The sequence below is a fragment of the Amblyomma maculatum genome, chromosome 5 (assembly GCF_055883805.1).
Source record: "Amblyomma maculatum isolate TAMU_Amacu chromosome 5, ASM5588380v1, whole genome shotgun sequence".
Lineage (NCBI taxonomy): Eukaryota > Metazoa > Arthropoda > Arachnida > Ixodida > Ixodidae > Amblyomma > Amblyomma maculatum.
In genome coordinates this window covers 116,217,219-116,232,058 of record NC_139348.1, presented here as the reverse complement: position 1 = coordinate 116,232,058, position 14,840 = coordinate 116,217,219, and the positions used below count along the sequence as shown (strand labels likewise).

Genomic DNA, 14,840 nt, shown 5'->3' with positions numbered 1-14,840 from the left:
ATCATCATCAGCCTGACTGTACCCACTGCAGGGTGAAGGCCTCTCCCATATTTTTCCAATAACCCGGTCCTGTGCTAGCTGCATCCACTTGACCCCTGCCTGCTTAACCTCATCCGCCAACCCAACTTTCTGCCATCACCTGCTACGCTTTCCTTCCCTTGGAATCCAGTTTGTTACCCTAAGCGACCATCAGTTATCATCTCTTCGCATTACATGTCCTGCCCATATACGGAGCATATGCGCTACAATGATTACAGCCGACTGTCTACTTGCGCCCTCTGGTACCCGTTGGCTGGCTCGTGTTGAGAAGAAACCGTTGACGGTCTCATGTGCACGTGATCTTGCTGGCGTGCGCATTGCCCGTGCACCGGCTCGGAGCAAGTCGAAGCGACCGATCATGCTTGGCTTTCGCAGGCCCACCGTTACCCTGAGGGACGACGAGGAAACGTCAACGAGCCGTACCCGCCTGGGCTCTTCTTCTCCTGACGACAACTTGCCCCACGTCTTCACTATCAAAGGACGCCGCGTAAGTAGACATGCAAGCTACCCAGCTGGCTTTTGCGCTCGGCTCTTTGCAGCGGCGGTCATCGTAGCGCGTGGCTCGAGAAACTCCCCCTGACATATCTGAGCTCTCGCCTTTGAGCATATATAGAGATTTCTACACGATTTAAGGGCAATCGCATCTTCGAAGATTTTAACCGCTAGCTTACTTTGCAATGAAAATCGTGGTTTGCGTAGCGCGGCCGTTCCAGCTGCTTCGTTAGTAATAACCTAGAGTACAGGTCAACAAGCGCCACTAAATTATGTTCTACTCCGCTCACCCTTCAACTTATGTTCTCTGTTGAGAGTAAAACCGCAACGCCTCCTTTACCATTCTTTTGGAAGCCATTACTCCTCCGCGTCCTTGACTGGTGCTTCTGGAATTGGTTTGTACCATGCATTGGCATCGCGCAGTGAACAGGCGTCTTGCAGATTGCATCTCATTCCAAACGTGGGTTGGGTTGGGTTTGTGAGGTTTAACGTCCCAAAGCAACTCAGCCTATGAGAGACGCCGTAGCGGAGGACTGCTGAAATTTCGACCACCTGGGGTTCTTTAACGTGCACTGACATGGCACAGCACACAGGGGCCTTGCTTTTCGCCTCCATCAAAAAGCGGCCACCGAGGCCGGGATTCGATCCCGCGTCCTTGGGAACAGTAGTCGAGCGCCATATCCACTGCGCCACCCCGTCGTCGTCGTCGTCATCAGCCTGACTATACCCACTGCAGGGAGAAGGCCTCTCCCATATTTCTCCAATTAACCCGGTCCTGTGCTAGCGGCATCCACTTGACCCCTGCGAACTTCTTAACCTCATCAGCCCACCTAACGTTCTGCCGCCCCCTGCTACGCTTTCCTTCCCTTGGAATCTAGTTTTTACCCTAAGCGACCATTGGTTATCCTCTTTTCGCACTACATGTCCTGCCCATGTCCATTTCTTCTTAATTTCCGCGCCATTCCGGCGGGGTTCCAAATATAGAACCGGTAATTGATGCCCGCGCATGTACTCACAGCTGACTGTTGTAGCTATAGTTTGTCGCCACCACGTTAGAATTACGTTGTGAAGACAGCTATCCACTGCTTCTACCCCGCTTCTTTGTACCTGGCTCATTACGATCATCGGTGTTCCCTCGTTTGCGCGGGCGAGCAGCGTTTTCCCGGCACCAGCGTGGGCCCGTTCTCGGTGTTCTCGGCGCTGCGGCAGCGGCAGACCAACCTGCTGCCCTGTGCGGTGTGCCTCCTGGTCGCCTGTGGGGGCCTGGCTGCGGCGGTGCTGCTCATGCGTCAGCAGGTGCGGCTTGAGGCGCAGCGCCTGACCGCCATGATGGGCTGCGACACCGACGATTGCCGCGAGCAGGCTGCCCTCCTCTCCCGACGCATCGACACCAACCGAGAACCGTGTGCAGACCTGTACGCATACACCTGCGCAGCCGAAACCAGCAGCGATACAAGGAAAAGGTGGGCGACAGTTGCAACGTCCCGTTTGTATCACAGCCACACCTTGGACAAGCGCTCGTTCATTTGAAGGACACGGCCGCCTTGGGCTATTTAATGAGTCCTGAGCCGCTGTGAACCCATAAAATCGAATCGTTCCAGGTTGAAAACTGGTCATGCGAAAAGGAAAAGCAGTTCTTTTGCTCTGCCTCCATCGGTGACTGGAACTTAGCAGCACACTCATGCAGTGCGTGTCATTATGGTTTGTCCTAGTCGACCATAACTTCTGCAGCACTTCAAGCAGCTTCTCGAACATATACCATAGAAGAAAGTGGAGTTCTGAAGAAAGGAAAAACATTATTTGGCTCCCAAGCTGTTTTGCCACCTCTGCAGTTACGTGAAGATAGCGATCCCGAGTTGGGAAGAAGAGAAGGAAGCGAAGATACAGGTATGGCCAGGTTTGAGCCGAGACGGCGGCATGCGCTTCAGATGTGCGCACCGCTGCCGGCGTTCTCGTCTGGCCGTGGTACAGAAGATTAAAAACGTTTTCGAAGCACAGGAGTCAAAAGCGTTTGATAGCCCTATACAGCGTTATCCATTCAGCGGATAACCCGAGGCTGCCAGTGCCGCGGTGTGTGGAGAAATTCCGGAATTGTTGAACTTGTCCGACCTCACACCTGCAACGCTGAATTCTAAAAGTAAATGAACTGCGCTGAAAAGAAAACTTAGAGTGAGAACCGAATCGAATCTGGGGCACTGAGATCCTAAGTCATAAACGTTATTCGTTGACTGTCATGCAGTCTATTCGTCCGGCCTTTCAAAAGCGGGAGATTGAGAGCGATAGCTCTAATCATTGCAAAGGTAGACCACCGGCGGATTGAGACCGTTTGACCTTAAGCTCAGCCCTAATGTCAAAGCCTCGAGTCAAGCAGTACCAAAATAAGTGTTATATCGTTGCGTAGCTGATGTCGAGTATAACAGCATATGAGGAGTATGACTGAGGGCGCTCGACTACTGTGCCCAAGGATGCGGGATCGAATCCCGGCCGCGGCAGCCGCTTTCCGATGGAGGCGAAAGGTAAGGTGGCCGTGTGCTGTGCGATGTCAGTACACGTTAAATAACCCCAGGTGGTCTAAATTTCCGTAGCCCCCACTAGAGCGTGTCTCATATCCTGAGTCGCTTCAGGACGTTAAACCCCTTAAAAAAACAACCAATCACCATTATTGGGTAACTCTGACTAAAATTAAATTCTATGCTGAAGCATCAAGTCATATATCGTTGTAAATCTGTCTGGTACGAATGCTCTACACTAATTCAAGTTATTTGTTAATAACGTTTACTAGTTAATTGGGATCAAAAATTGAACTCTAAACCACAACGTCAAGTCATATTTCGGTGGAAAGTTGTCGACGAGTATAGCCCAAAAGCAGACACTAAACTACGCAAAGACATGCGAAACAGAGCTGTTGTTTTTCGAACTCGGTTCAGCCATAGCAGAGTCCTTCAATGCTCTCTGGCCATAGTAACGCCGCTACCATTTTTATGTCTATGTTGTGCGTATTTTAACATTATGAGAGGGCTTACGACTGTGTGCTAATCACCGTGTGGGAGATTAGAGAGGCCTAATTTGATAACAGTCATTAAACGAGTAGCAAATACCATGTCGGTGAGAGTTGAATATACGCAAACGAGGGTCCATAACAAGGGTCATTTATAGGAGCCATTAGAGAGATTTAGCTTACCGTGATCCGCGATCCGCCACCGTGACTCTCTACCGCGTTGGCCGGACGCTCAAGCTGATTGGTCCCGACGCGGCAGGTCTGTGTACCGACATTCAGCATGTGGCGCCATCTATTGGCGTCAAGGGGGGTCTGGACATGCGCAGTGGAACGCGCGGTAGCGGATCACGGTAGCGGATCACGGATCACGGTAAGCTAAAACTCTCTATTAACACTATCCCGTAGTACCTTTTCAAGGGGGAGCCTAAATGTCCGTACTAAAAAAACAACACTCGCCAAAAGAATAAAGAGAACAATGAAAAACATTAATGTTTCGGAGTCTGTACCGGTTCCTTGTTCACAATGAAAGCGAATGAACGAGGGAAATAGCTTATGTACAGCTTAGGTGGCGTAATGAGCGTGCGTAAGTCTCGGAAAAATTATCCTGCGTCCGGTTTAAAACTTCGTTTGATGTGCAGTAACTCGAGAGGTAGTCATGACGACAGATTCTTCTCCGTTGCGATGACTGAGGCGTTGTCCCAATCGATTCTATGCTCCGCAGTTTCGCAATGTTCTGTCAAGGCGTTTTCTTTCGTGCGTCCATTGGCGACGTCATTCACCGATATATGCATATCCACAATTGTTATTCGGAATCTTGTAAGCAACTCCGGGATGTCGATTAGGCTCGACCAAGTCCTTCGCTCTCATAAGCATTTGCTTTAGGTTGCTTGATGGCACGTGGACTTAATGTTGTCATGACTTGGCATCGTGCCAACAGTCTCACTCATTGTCGCCATCGCTGTACCTGGAGACAAACGTTGCAGTGTTCCAAACGTGTCTGAAAAAATACCCATGAGATTTTTTAGCAGAATTGTGACACAACCGTTCTTGTTGCAACGTTCAGGCTCGTATCACACCGTTTCGTTTCCGATTTAGCAGTCATCTGCTAGTCATGCTGGAGACTAGTTCGCAATAGGAATTTATCTCCAGTTGTGTACCATCAGTTACAAGTGTAAATGTCCCCAAGTGGGATACTGTGTCTTCCCTTTTCCCAGAAACACACTAAACTAATTTAACGCTTTGCTGAACTCTTTTTCAGTCTCCCCCGTCCCAAACCGCTATGTAAAGCAATGCGAAACAAGATTAAGCAGAGATACCCCCCCCCCTCCGCGATGCGACAATGGTTAAGGCTACAATACCTACAATACCTAGGGATCGGCGGCCGCTTTTTGATGCGAAAATCTAGGCTCCCGTGTGCTGTGCGATGTAGTGTGCGTTATCAGGGTGGTCGAAATTTCCAAAGTCCGCCCCTACGCCTTCTCGCATAGCCTGAGTCGCTTTGGACATTAAGCCTTGTAAACAAACCAGAGTGAAACATCCGATAATTTTACCTGAAAGCATATACTAGTCGGTGCGTCTAAAGGGCGCCATTATCGTGACCTAGCGTAGTGCCAACAGTCAGTCCACAAACGCGTCGTAAAAACGCGCACGCTGCTGCATGTGCAGCGTTACGTTAAGACGTGCAATACACAGCTCATTTCAGGAAGCCTCAACGACATTCTTCGTCCTGTGCTAGCTTGACTAGACCGCTAATGAGCCACATTTTCGTCAGCTTCGCTGTATCAAGGACGTATAAAAAAACTTAGAAAAACGGTTGACATAAGCGTTTTTAACCTTTCAATCACGGCTCGGCTCGGCTCGGCTCGGCTCTGGGTGTCAGGGGGTGGTTCAGCTTGTAATTGTTCAGTTTTCCATTTCATGAACTTGTGCTGGCATCTGTACTATATAATCTGCGCGTTGTGTTTAAGCCTTCACGAGTAATCGAGACCGCGAAGTAGCAACTCATCAATGCCTGTTATTATCGACGCCCGTGCGGGCACGAAGTGAACCCATGTATACGTTCGCCTACAGGGTGGCACAATATCCAAAACTCAGAACAAAGCTTTCAGGGAGAGAGTGTTTTGGTCATGCTCTACGATATCTTTCACAGCGCTCAGTGTCATCGTGTCGCTCGTGGTGACAGTGTGCACACGGAAAAGGATCTCAATTATTTATATAGGGTGTCCCACCTAACTTTAGCCAAGGGTTAAAAAATAAACAATCAAAAGCCATGAAAATTGCTTGCATGCAGCCGCCAGCCCTTCTGCACACCACAGGCAATTTTTGGACTGCAGTTAACCGAATAGTAAATGTTCTAAATGTTCACTTTAGACGATGAATGCAATTTGCAAAGTTGGAGGGTACTTTAAGAAACTCCCATTCCATTGATTTGCGATAAAGAAAGCCTCATATGTATTTTTTCCCAAGCTCCCAAGCAAGCCCGCGAAATACAAAAAAAATCACACGACTAGCGCATTCGCGCACCACGGCTGTGCTGCTTTCAACAATGGCTTGAATGAACGAAATCAACTACGGTGGTGGCAGTGCGGTCCAGTTCCAGCGAGAGGCTATATGTTAGCGATGGTTGCAGCGAGCTCACAACGCTCGCTGCAACTTACACCGACACATGCACCGACATATGCATCGAGTGGCTAAAGCGAGCGAAGAAACTGTCGGGAACACATCGGCCTGCCGCTGCAACGTGAAGTCCGTCCACAGCCACAGCTTATTTCGTTCACTCAAGCCTAGGTTGAGAGCAGTACAATCGTGGCGCACAATTCGCTAGTCGTGTGAATTTTTTTGTAATCCGCCTAGCTCAAATGTTTTATATTTTTAACTTTATAGCTGGGATACCCGGATCAAGACATGCGGTTTGGGCAACCGAGTAGCTATAACAGCAACTAGCAGTGACTCGGCATTTTCAAGATGTTTGATCAGTGCTGTAGGCTAGAAGAGTATAGAAGTTAGGCGCCCATATTAATGCGACAGCGCTTCATACGGCTTAATTAAATCGCGTCTTCTCATGTGGGCCTACGCTGTAACGTCATACCATTAAAGGCGGAGCTTCAGTGTCCTCCATATTTTTACCCGAACCACTTCCAGAACTGCAGTACTGTGCTCGCAAGGTATGCGTTCACCACCTAACCATTTTCGAAATGTATTTGTTAAAGGGCCTGTTATGAAGTATTAACCGACCATCCCATGATTTTGTTCTTCACAGTCAACTGGCACCTTACTTGGACAGGGTGCAAGGCATGATTCAACGTGGCCTAGTACCAGGAGACCACAACTCTAGCGCCGCCTACAAGGCGTTCACCGCCTTCAGCGCCTGCCTCTCGCGACGGGCGGGTGATAGCGTCGAACCATTTGTGGACTTTATGAAAGCTCGCAAGATACCCTGGCCCCAAAGTCCTCCTAAAGAAGCCGAACCGCTAGACATACTCATAGACTTGGCGGTCAATTGGAGGGTACCGCTGTTGTTTGATGTCAGAGTTGTCTACACCAACGTCGACAATCCTTTGGTTGTCACATTCGACGAGATGGGATCCGTGGCCTTCCTCCGCATGGAACAGCTCTCCGGTTGCCTGAATGTCAGCGAATACAACGAACTCTTGCGCAATGTTGCCGCGTACTTGCACCAGGGCACGCAGCTTTCGGACGCAGAATGTGACGAGCTGCGTCGTGATGAGACAACTGTTAGGGCAAACCTCACGTCCTCAGCCCTGCTTGAAGATAGAGGTGACTCCTTCGTTGCGTCCCTGAATGAGAGCGCGACCCTTGCCTCATCCAAAACTAATGAGACCTGGCTAACTCTCCTGACGCGCCACGTCGGCTCCGACGTAGGCCTCTCTCCCGCAACCAAAATCCAAGCTGACAGCGCGCGGCACTTTTTCGGCATCGCCCACATTTTGAAAACGCTGCCCAGGGAAAGGCTCTTGAACGTCATTGGTTGGATTTTCGCCTACACTTATCTTTGGATCATCAATCCCGACTTCGATCGCTTCCACTCAGCCAAAACATGCGACGTGTTTGATAACCAGACCTCCTGCTTCTTGGCCGTCCAGGAGTTCTTTGGCCTAGCTCTGGTGGCTCCTCAGTTCCTAACGTACTTCGGGAACGCCGAGAGGCAGCGTGTCTTCACTGTGTTGAACACAACCACGCATGTGATCGCAAGGGACGTGCGGTCTTCCAGTAGCTTAGTGCAATTGACAAAGCTCTGGGCCGTAGAAAAGCTGCTACAAAGGACCACACGTCGTGTGTGGCCTCCAGAACCGTTGTTCCACTCGGAGCTGCTGGATGAGCTTTACGCGGGCTTTCCTCTGGCCACAAGTTTCTACAAGTCCTGGTTCGAGTCACGAAAGGCGGTCAGGAAGCTGATGAAGAACAGCCACTACAATCGACTGATAACAGCCAAGATCCGGTGGCACGGCGAGGAGGTGCGATACTGGTACTCAGGTGGCATCCTCGAAGTCGGTCTGTCAGCTTTGTTCCCACCTTTATACTACCGCCATGATACCGGCGTCCTTGCCTACAGCGGTCTGGGCTTTCTGCTTGCCAGAGGGGTGGTAAGAGCACTTGACGAACGGGGCCGCTTGATCGATGGGTCCGCGGGCGTGACAGACTCGTGGATGCAGGTCAAAAAATGTCGCCTGGATTTAGCCACGACAAGCCGAGAGAAGGAAAATGTGGCCCGTCTGTACGCCCTGGACGTCGCTCTGATGGCCCTTAGGGAAATCACCCGAGACCGACTGGACAAGTTGGAGGGCCTCGAGCAGTTGACGGGACTGCAAACGTTTTACGTCAACTTCTGCAGCAATTTTTGCGGCCATCCGCGCGGGCCGGTACTGTGCAACGTAGCGATGAACTCGAGTGAATTTGGGGAAGCCTTTGGCTGCTTCGATGCATCATCCAAGGCGGGTGGTCGTCGATGTCTCCTTTTTTGAAGCGGAAACTGTTTTTTTACCAACGAGAACTTCAGGAACCACGCCAAATAAATCCGACTAACATGAGCAGTTCGGTAGCAGTTTTATTTTTTTTTTCAAGAACCGTAACGTGGAAACGTTTGCTTTACGCATGCAAGTCAAAAATAAAGCGCATAATTTGTGGTTTAGTACTATACCAACATTATCTGGTCAATTCCTTTTGCATCATATACCTGTACACATCACCGAAACTTTTAGACAAAGTACCAGTACGACCTTCGGGGGCTCATTATTTTTAATTGTATTTACTCAGATCAGCAGCCCTACCGACCTTTTTTACGCAATCAGAACGCGCGTCGCACATCAAGACTTAAATTTAATCAACCATAAATAGCTCTGCGAACATGCCTCTTAATTGGGGGGGGGGGGGGGGCAGAAAATTATACAATGAAAGAATCATTCAGTATTCTGCAATTGATTTCACATGAGCGCTTAAGTGACGTGAAAGAACTAAAAATGTCGAAAATAATAACCCTCCTTTAACTCCAGAAAGCAAGAAAATTTTATTGAATATTTGCCATTGAGGGTTGTTTTATGCCATACAACCACAATTGTGTGCAGAGCGATATATGATACCAATTTGTACTGTCCGGTGCTTCGTGATGTTATGATATCGTTCTGAACTGAAACTATGCTTGCAACATAGAACAACGGCAGGAGATCACAGTCACCATTTCAGAACGAAGCTTCAGGCAGCAGTTATCCCTTTAGAGCAAAATACTCATGTGCGTGAATATAGGCCCGTGCTTTAGCTTTTTCAGGTGCAGTTTTGGTAACAATTTCACACCATGCTGTACTGTGCAACTTGGTTAACATTCATTGGGGACCAGCGCGAAAGAGAGGCTCTTTCGGCTCTCTGTTTAGTAACTTGTTCCTACTAAATTTGCTCCCGAGTGAACTGTCAGCCCTAGCCTGCGTAAGTTTGACAGTGGCTTCGCACTCAAGCTCAATTCAAAAGAAAACTGTTCCACACCACCTTTTTGGATTTATCTGCAGACGTTCGAACATTTTGGCACCATCATTCTCGCGTGAAGTTTATTTGTACATTTGTGCCCAAAAGAGTCGAAGGGTAGGCGACTTGCACCTGCAGAGTTTTCCGATGATCTTAGGGACAGAACTGGAACTTGGTCCCAGCTTCGATTGCGATTTCACCACGACTTTCTTTTCAGAAAAGTACAACTAATTCACTCTTCAATGTTCACGCTTGAGTCATGTTGCGACTTTATATTCCCAATTTGTGTGGCATTTTAAATCAGTTTCGATTCCTTATGATGGTACGACCCTTTCGACAAATCCAAATTTTCTCGAAATGCCACCACCGTCGCCGAGTTCTTGGCTAAGCGAAACTTTGAATGCATTCCCGTTAAAAATCAAAGTACGGTTGCATGCCACCAACGCCAATGTTATCTCCCTCGCTTGTTGTATTGTTATGGCACTATGTAGTTCTCACGCGTGACGTCACAGCACTTTGACCAAAGGAGCATGTAATGCGGATGTCAACGCCTGCAACGGCGTCTAATGAACGGGATAGGATCTAATAGCTTATGCTATCAAAGCCTTGAATTCTGGTCTCAATTTTTTGCTTGTATATTCAAGCGAATAGAGCCCTGACAAGGTAAAAATTATGCATATTTGTTCTTTAAACCTTAATGTTGCTAAGGCATGGCTTTTGTTGTTGAGGCGTGGCTTGGGTATGACAGCTTCTCGAGTTAAAAGCGGGAGAAAGGAGGACGACATCTATATAACTGCTGTGGGAGTGGAGGAAGGCGGGAGAAAGGGCTCAAATTCCCGGTCCAAAACACCAGGAAAAGGTCGAACACGGAGAAAGCCATACGGCTCTTCGACACACGTATTATTCGTTCCATTTCCTCCCGCCGTTTGGAAGCCGGTCAAGATCAACAAAAAGCAGCGACGACGCGGCGGCGCCGTCGGCAGCATAAAGAGAACCAGTGTTCAGCGCGGAACAACATAACGGGCCTTTCGCGCTTGTCTTTGCCGAAGCCCTGGCAGCGATCGTAGAGCCTATATTTGCCTCCGACTAGCGCGTGTCGGGTAACAGGGACCAAGCTGTGGAAGTTGCCCGGTAAGGCTTCAAGGCTAACGCTAATGCTAACAATAGTAACTCAACGTTATGACTGATTCTATAGAGTCTCCAAAAGAAAAAAAGCGCGCCTGTCATTCTGTAATGCGAGACACAGTTTGTGTTCTTGCGGTGAGTGTACTCATCATCATTATCATCATCATCATCTTAACTGCATTCTAGAAAAACGTCCCATGTCGCTTTTCTCCAGATAACGCTGTCGTACTAACTCCGATTGCCTTATTCCCGCTAACTTCTTAACCTCACCCGCCCAGTTCTCTGCAGTCCACTGCTATACGATTCTCCCAAAATTAAATTCGTTACCCTTAGATACCATCGGTTGTCCTCTCTTCGCACTACACCCCGCCGGGGTGGCGCAGTGGTTAGGGCGCTCGACTACTGTTCCCAAGGATGCGGGATCGAATCCCGGCCTCGACGGCCGCTTTTTGCCGGAGGCGAAACACTATAGGCGTCCGTGTGCTGTGCGATGTCAGTGCACGTTAAAGAACCCCAGGTGATCGAAATTACTCCGTAGCCCTCCACTACGCCGTCTCTCATAGCCTGAGTCAATTTGGGACGTTAAACCTAACAAACCAAACCATCTCTTCGCACTACATGCTCATTTTTCCTTGATTTGGACTAGAATATCTGTAAGGGCATAATGGCGGGGGTTGAACACGGTATGAGGTCAATTTAATTTTTGTCTCCACATTAGGACTTTTCTATGTCCATTTTCGGTTCTTCCGTTTGCTGAAGAAGGTATTCATGATTCTTAACTTATTACGCTCAGCAAACTCAACTAGTACCTCCCCCCTGCTATTCCTAGGTCCAATGCCATAGTCACCTACTGCCTGGTCTCCTGCCTGCTCTTTCCCTACTTTGGCAATGAAGTCGCCCATTAGTACAGTATACTGCGTCTTTACTTTTCGCATCGCCGATTCTACCTCTTCGTAGAAGCTTTCAACTGCCTGGTCGTCATAACTACATGTAGATGCATAGGCCTGTACAACCTTCAGTTTATACAGCTTATTAAGCCTAATTACGATGCCTGCCACCCTCTTATTAATACTATAGAATTCATCTATATTACCCACTATATACTTATTGACAAGGAAACCTGCTCCTAGTTCTCCTAATCTGAAGAAGGAACGCAACAGACTAGTAAGAAAAAAACCCATCAACGAATTAGCGGTGAGGGGGAGGGCAGAAGAGTTCAGGATCTCGCTACAGAATAGATATTCAGCTCTAATCGAGGGTGGCGACATTACCCTAGAAGCAATGAACAATAATTTCAGAGATATCATTACTTAGTGCGCTTTAGAAGTAGGCGGTACCGGTAAGCTGTCTAAGGAGACGAAAGATTTCATTAAGAAACGCCAAAGTATGAAAGCTTCCAATCCAAAAGACCAGACAGAATTGGCCGAGATATCAAAGCTAATCAATAAGCGCAAGGTGGCTGACATAAGGAAGTATAACATGGAGAAAATTGAGCATGCTGCAAAAAACGGGGAAGCCTTAAAGCAGTAAAGAAGAAATTGGCCATAGGCAAAAACCAGATGTATGCGCTAAGGGACTAGGCGGGCAACGTCATCACGAATATGGACAAGATAGTCAAAATAGCCGAGGAGTTCTATACAGATCTCTACAGTAGCCAAAGTAGTCAGGACCGTAATGAGATTGGCGGTAGGGAAAAACAGTCAGAAGTTCCACCAGTGACGAAGGACGAGGTCAAGAAAGCATTAGAAACTATGAAAAAGGGGAAATCACCTGGAGAGGATCAAATAACTACAGATCTGTTGAAGGACGGGGAGGATATCGTGCTAGAAAAACTGGTCACCCTGTATACGCAGTGCCTGGTGTCATCGACGGTACCGGAACCATGGAAGAATGTAAACATTATCCTCATTCATAAGAAAGGGGACGCTAAGGATCCTACTAATTACAGACCAATCAGCTTACTGTTACGTATAAGGTATTTACTAAGGTAATCGCTAATAGAATCTGGACAACCTTAGACTGCAATCAAGCAAAGGATCAAGTAGGTTTTCGGAAACGGTACTCTACTATCGGTCATATCCATAACATCAACCAGGAGCCATACTTGAAAGTGCTGGAAGATATATATATTGTTACTGAGCGGTATTCGCTGGCCGTGCTGACGAAAAAGAAGTGTGACCGACTCCCAGAAGAAGAAGACGCAGACGAGGGCTGTGCTGTGCTAGTGCTGTGCTGGGATCATCCTCAGTGGTGTAGACAACTGTAGTACTGTGAATATCTCCCGTAACATCTCTTGGTGGAGGTGAATCTTTCGATCCCCATCACAAGCTGGATCTCCGCAGCGGCCGACGCATCGTTACCACCACTATGACTACTGACGCCGCTACATCTGCTGCCGCCGCACCTGCTGTCGTCATGGCCCATCCCCGTGACCCCGGAACCTTCTGTGGGACCGACGACGTTGATGTCGACGACTGGCTGGCCCTGTACGAACGAGTCAGCAAGCACAACAGGTGGTATCCCACACTTATGCTCGCTATTATCATCTTTTACCTGACTGGGACAGCGCGGGTGTGGTTTGAGACCCATGAAGAGGACCTCACATCGTGGGACATCTGTAAGCAGAAACTCCACGACCTCTTCGGAAAGCCCATTGGCCGCCACCTTGCCGCCAAAAAGGCGCTCGCTTCTCGCGCGCAAACGTCTACTGAGTCTTACATCACTTATATACAGGACGTCCTATCCCTGTGCCGCAAAGTCGACCACGCCATGCCTGAGGAGGATAAAGTCGACCACATAGTAAAAGGCATTGCCGACGATGCTTTCAACCTCCTTTTATGTAGGGATTGTTCCACCGTGGACTCTGTACTACAAGTGTGCCGACGTTTCGAACAAGCTAAACAGAGGCGCATATCTCATCGTTTCGACCGGCTACCGAACACGGCTGCCAGCTCTTCCTGTGTCGATCTTCCGCCTCCTCGACCGCCAACTAATGACACTACTTTGACCCGCATCGTCCGCCAAGAGCTCGAGGCAATGACTCCTGCAGCTTCACTCTCGCATACCCCCGACAATATAGTGGCTGCACCGCAACCATAGTTCTGCATGAAGAAAGTAACAAAATTCCCATAAAGAAATGTGTTAGGCAAGGAGACACGATCTCCCCAGTACTATAAACATCTTGCTTGGAGGAAGTATTCATAGACTTCGAATGGGAGCAGTTAGGGATTAGGGTAGACGGAGAATACCTCAGTAATCTGCGATTTGCTGATGGCATTGCCTTGCTAAGTAACTCGGGGGACGAACTGCAAATAATGATTGATGACCTAGACAGGAAAAGTAGAAAGGCAGGCTTGAAAATCAATATGCAGAAGACTAAGGTAATGTTGAACAGCCTCCGGAAGGAACAGCAGTTTACGTTAGGTAGCGAAACACTGGAAGTAGTAAGCAAATATGTCTACTTAGGACAGGTAGTAACCGCAGATCGGGACTATGAAAAGGAAATAACAAGAATAATAAGATTGGAATGGAGCTCATTTGGCAAGCACTCGCAGATTATGACTAGCAGCTTACCGGTATCGCTCAAGAGGAAAGTATACAGCAGTTGCATCTTACCTGTACTCACCTATGGAGCTGAAACGTGGAGGCTAACCAAGAAGGTTCTACTTAAGTTGAGGGCAACGCAGAGGGCTATTGAACGAAAAATGGTAGGGGTAACATTAAGAGATAGGAAGCGTGCTGATTGGGTATTCAAGTTACTAACAATATAGTGGAAATCAAGAAGAAGAAATGGGCATGGGCAGGACATGTAGTGCGAAGAAAGGATAACCGATGCTCGCTTAGGGCAACAAACTGGATTCCAAGGGAAGGAAAGCGTAGCAGGGGGTGGCAAGAAGTTAGGTGGGCGGATGAGGTTAAGAAGTTCGCAAGGGTCAAGTGGATGCAGCTAGCACAGTACCGGGTTAATTGGAGAAATATGGGAGAGGCCTTCGCCCTGCAGTGGGTATAGTCAGGCTGATGATGATGATGTATGTATGTATGTATGTATGTATGTATGTATGTATGTATGTATGTATGTATGTATGTATGTATGTATGTATGTATGTATGTATGTATGTACGTACGTACGTATGTATGTATGTATGTATGTATGTATGTATGTATGTATGTATGTATGTATGTATGTATGTATGTATGTATGTACGTACGTATG

The 14,840-nt window shown here is 48.1% G+C and overlaps 1 protein-coding gene across 1 annotated transcript; it reads left to right on the top strand.

The window, feature by feature from the left end:
• Positions 1 to 397: 397 nt before the first annotated feature.
• On the top strand, positions 398 to 8,563 carry LOC146189292 (uncharacterized). Its single transcript, XM_084605229.1, has 4 exons — positions 398 to 526; positions 1,687 to 1,994; positions 5,147 to 5,149; positions 6,789 to 8,563. The coding sequence occupies exons 1-4, from the start codon at positions 398 to 400 to the stop codon at positions 8,509 to 8,511; spliced, it is 2,163 nt and encodes a 720-aa protein (XP_084461355.1). The 3' UTR covers positions 8,512 to 8,563.
• The last annotated feature ends 6,277 nt before the right edge of the window (positions 8,564 to 14,840 follow it).

What these genes read in the sequence shown, in the direction of transcription:
- LOC146189292 (XM_084605229.1), top strand. Translation starts at nt 398, where the DNA reads ATGCTTGGCTTTCGCAGGCCCACCGTTACCCTGAGGGACGACGAGGAA. An exon ending in TCACTATCAAAGGACGCCGC is followed by an intron (nt 527 to 1,686) that starts GTAAGTAGACAT and finishes GCGGGCGAGCAG; the next exon opens with CGTTTTCCCGGCACCAGCGT.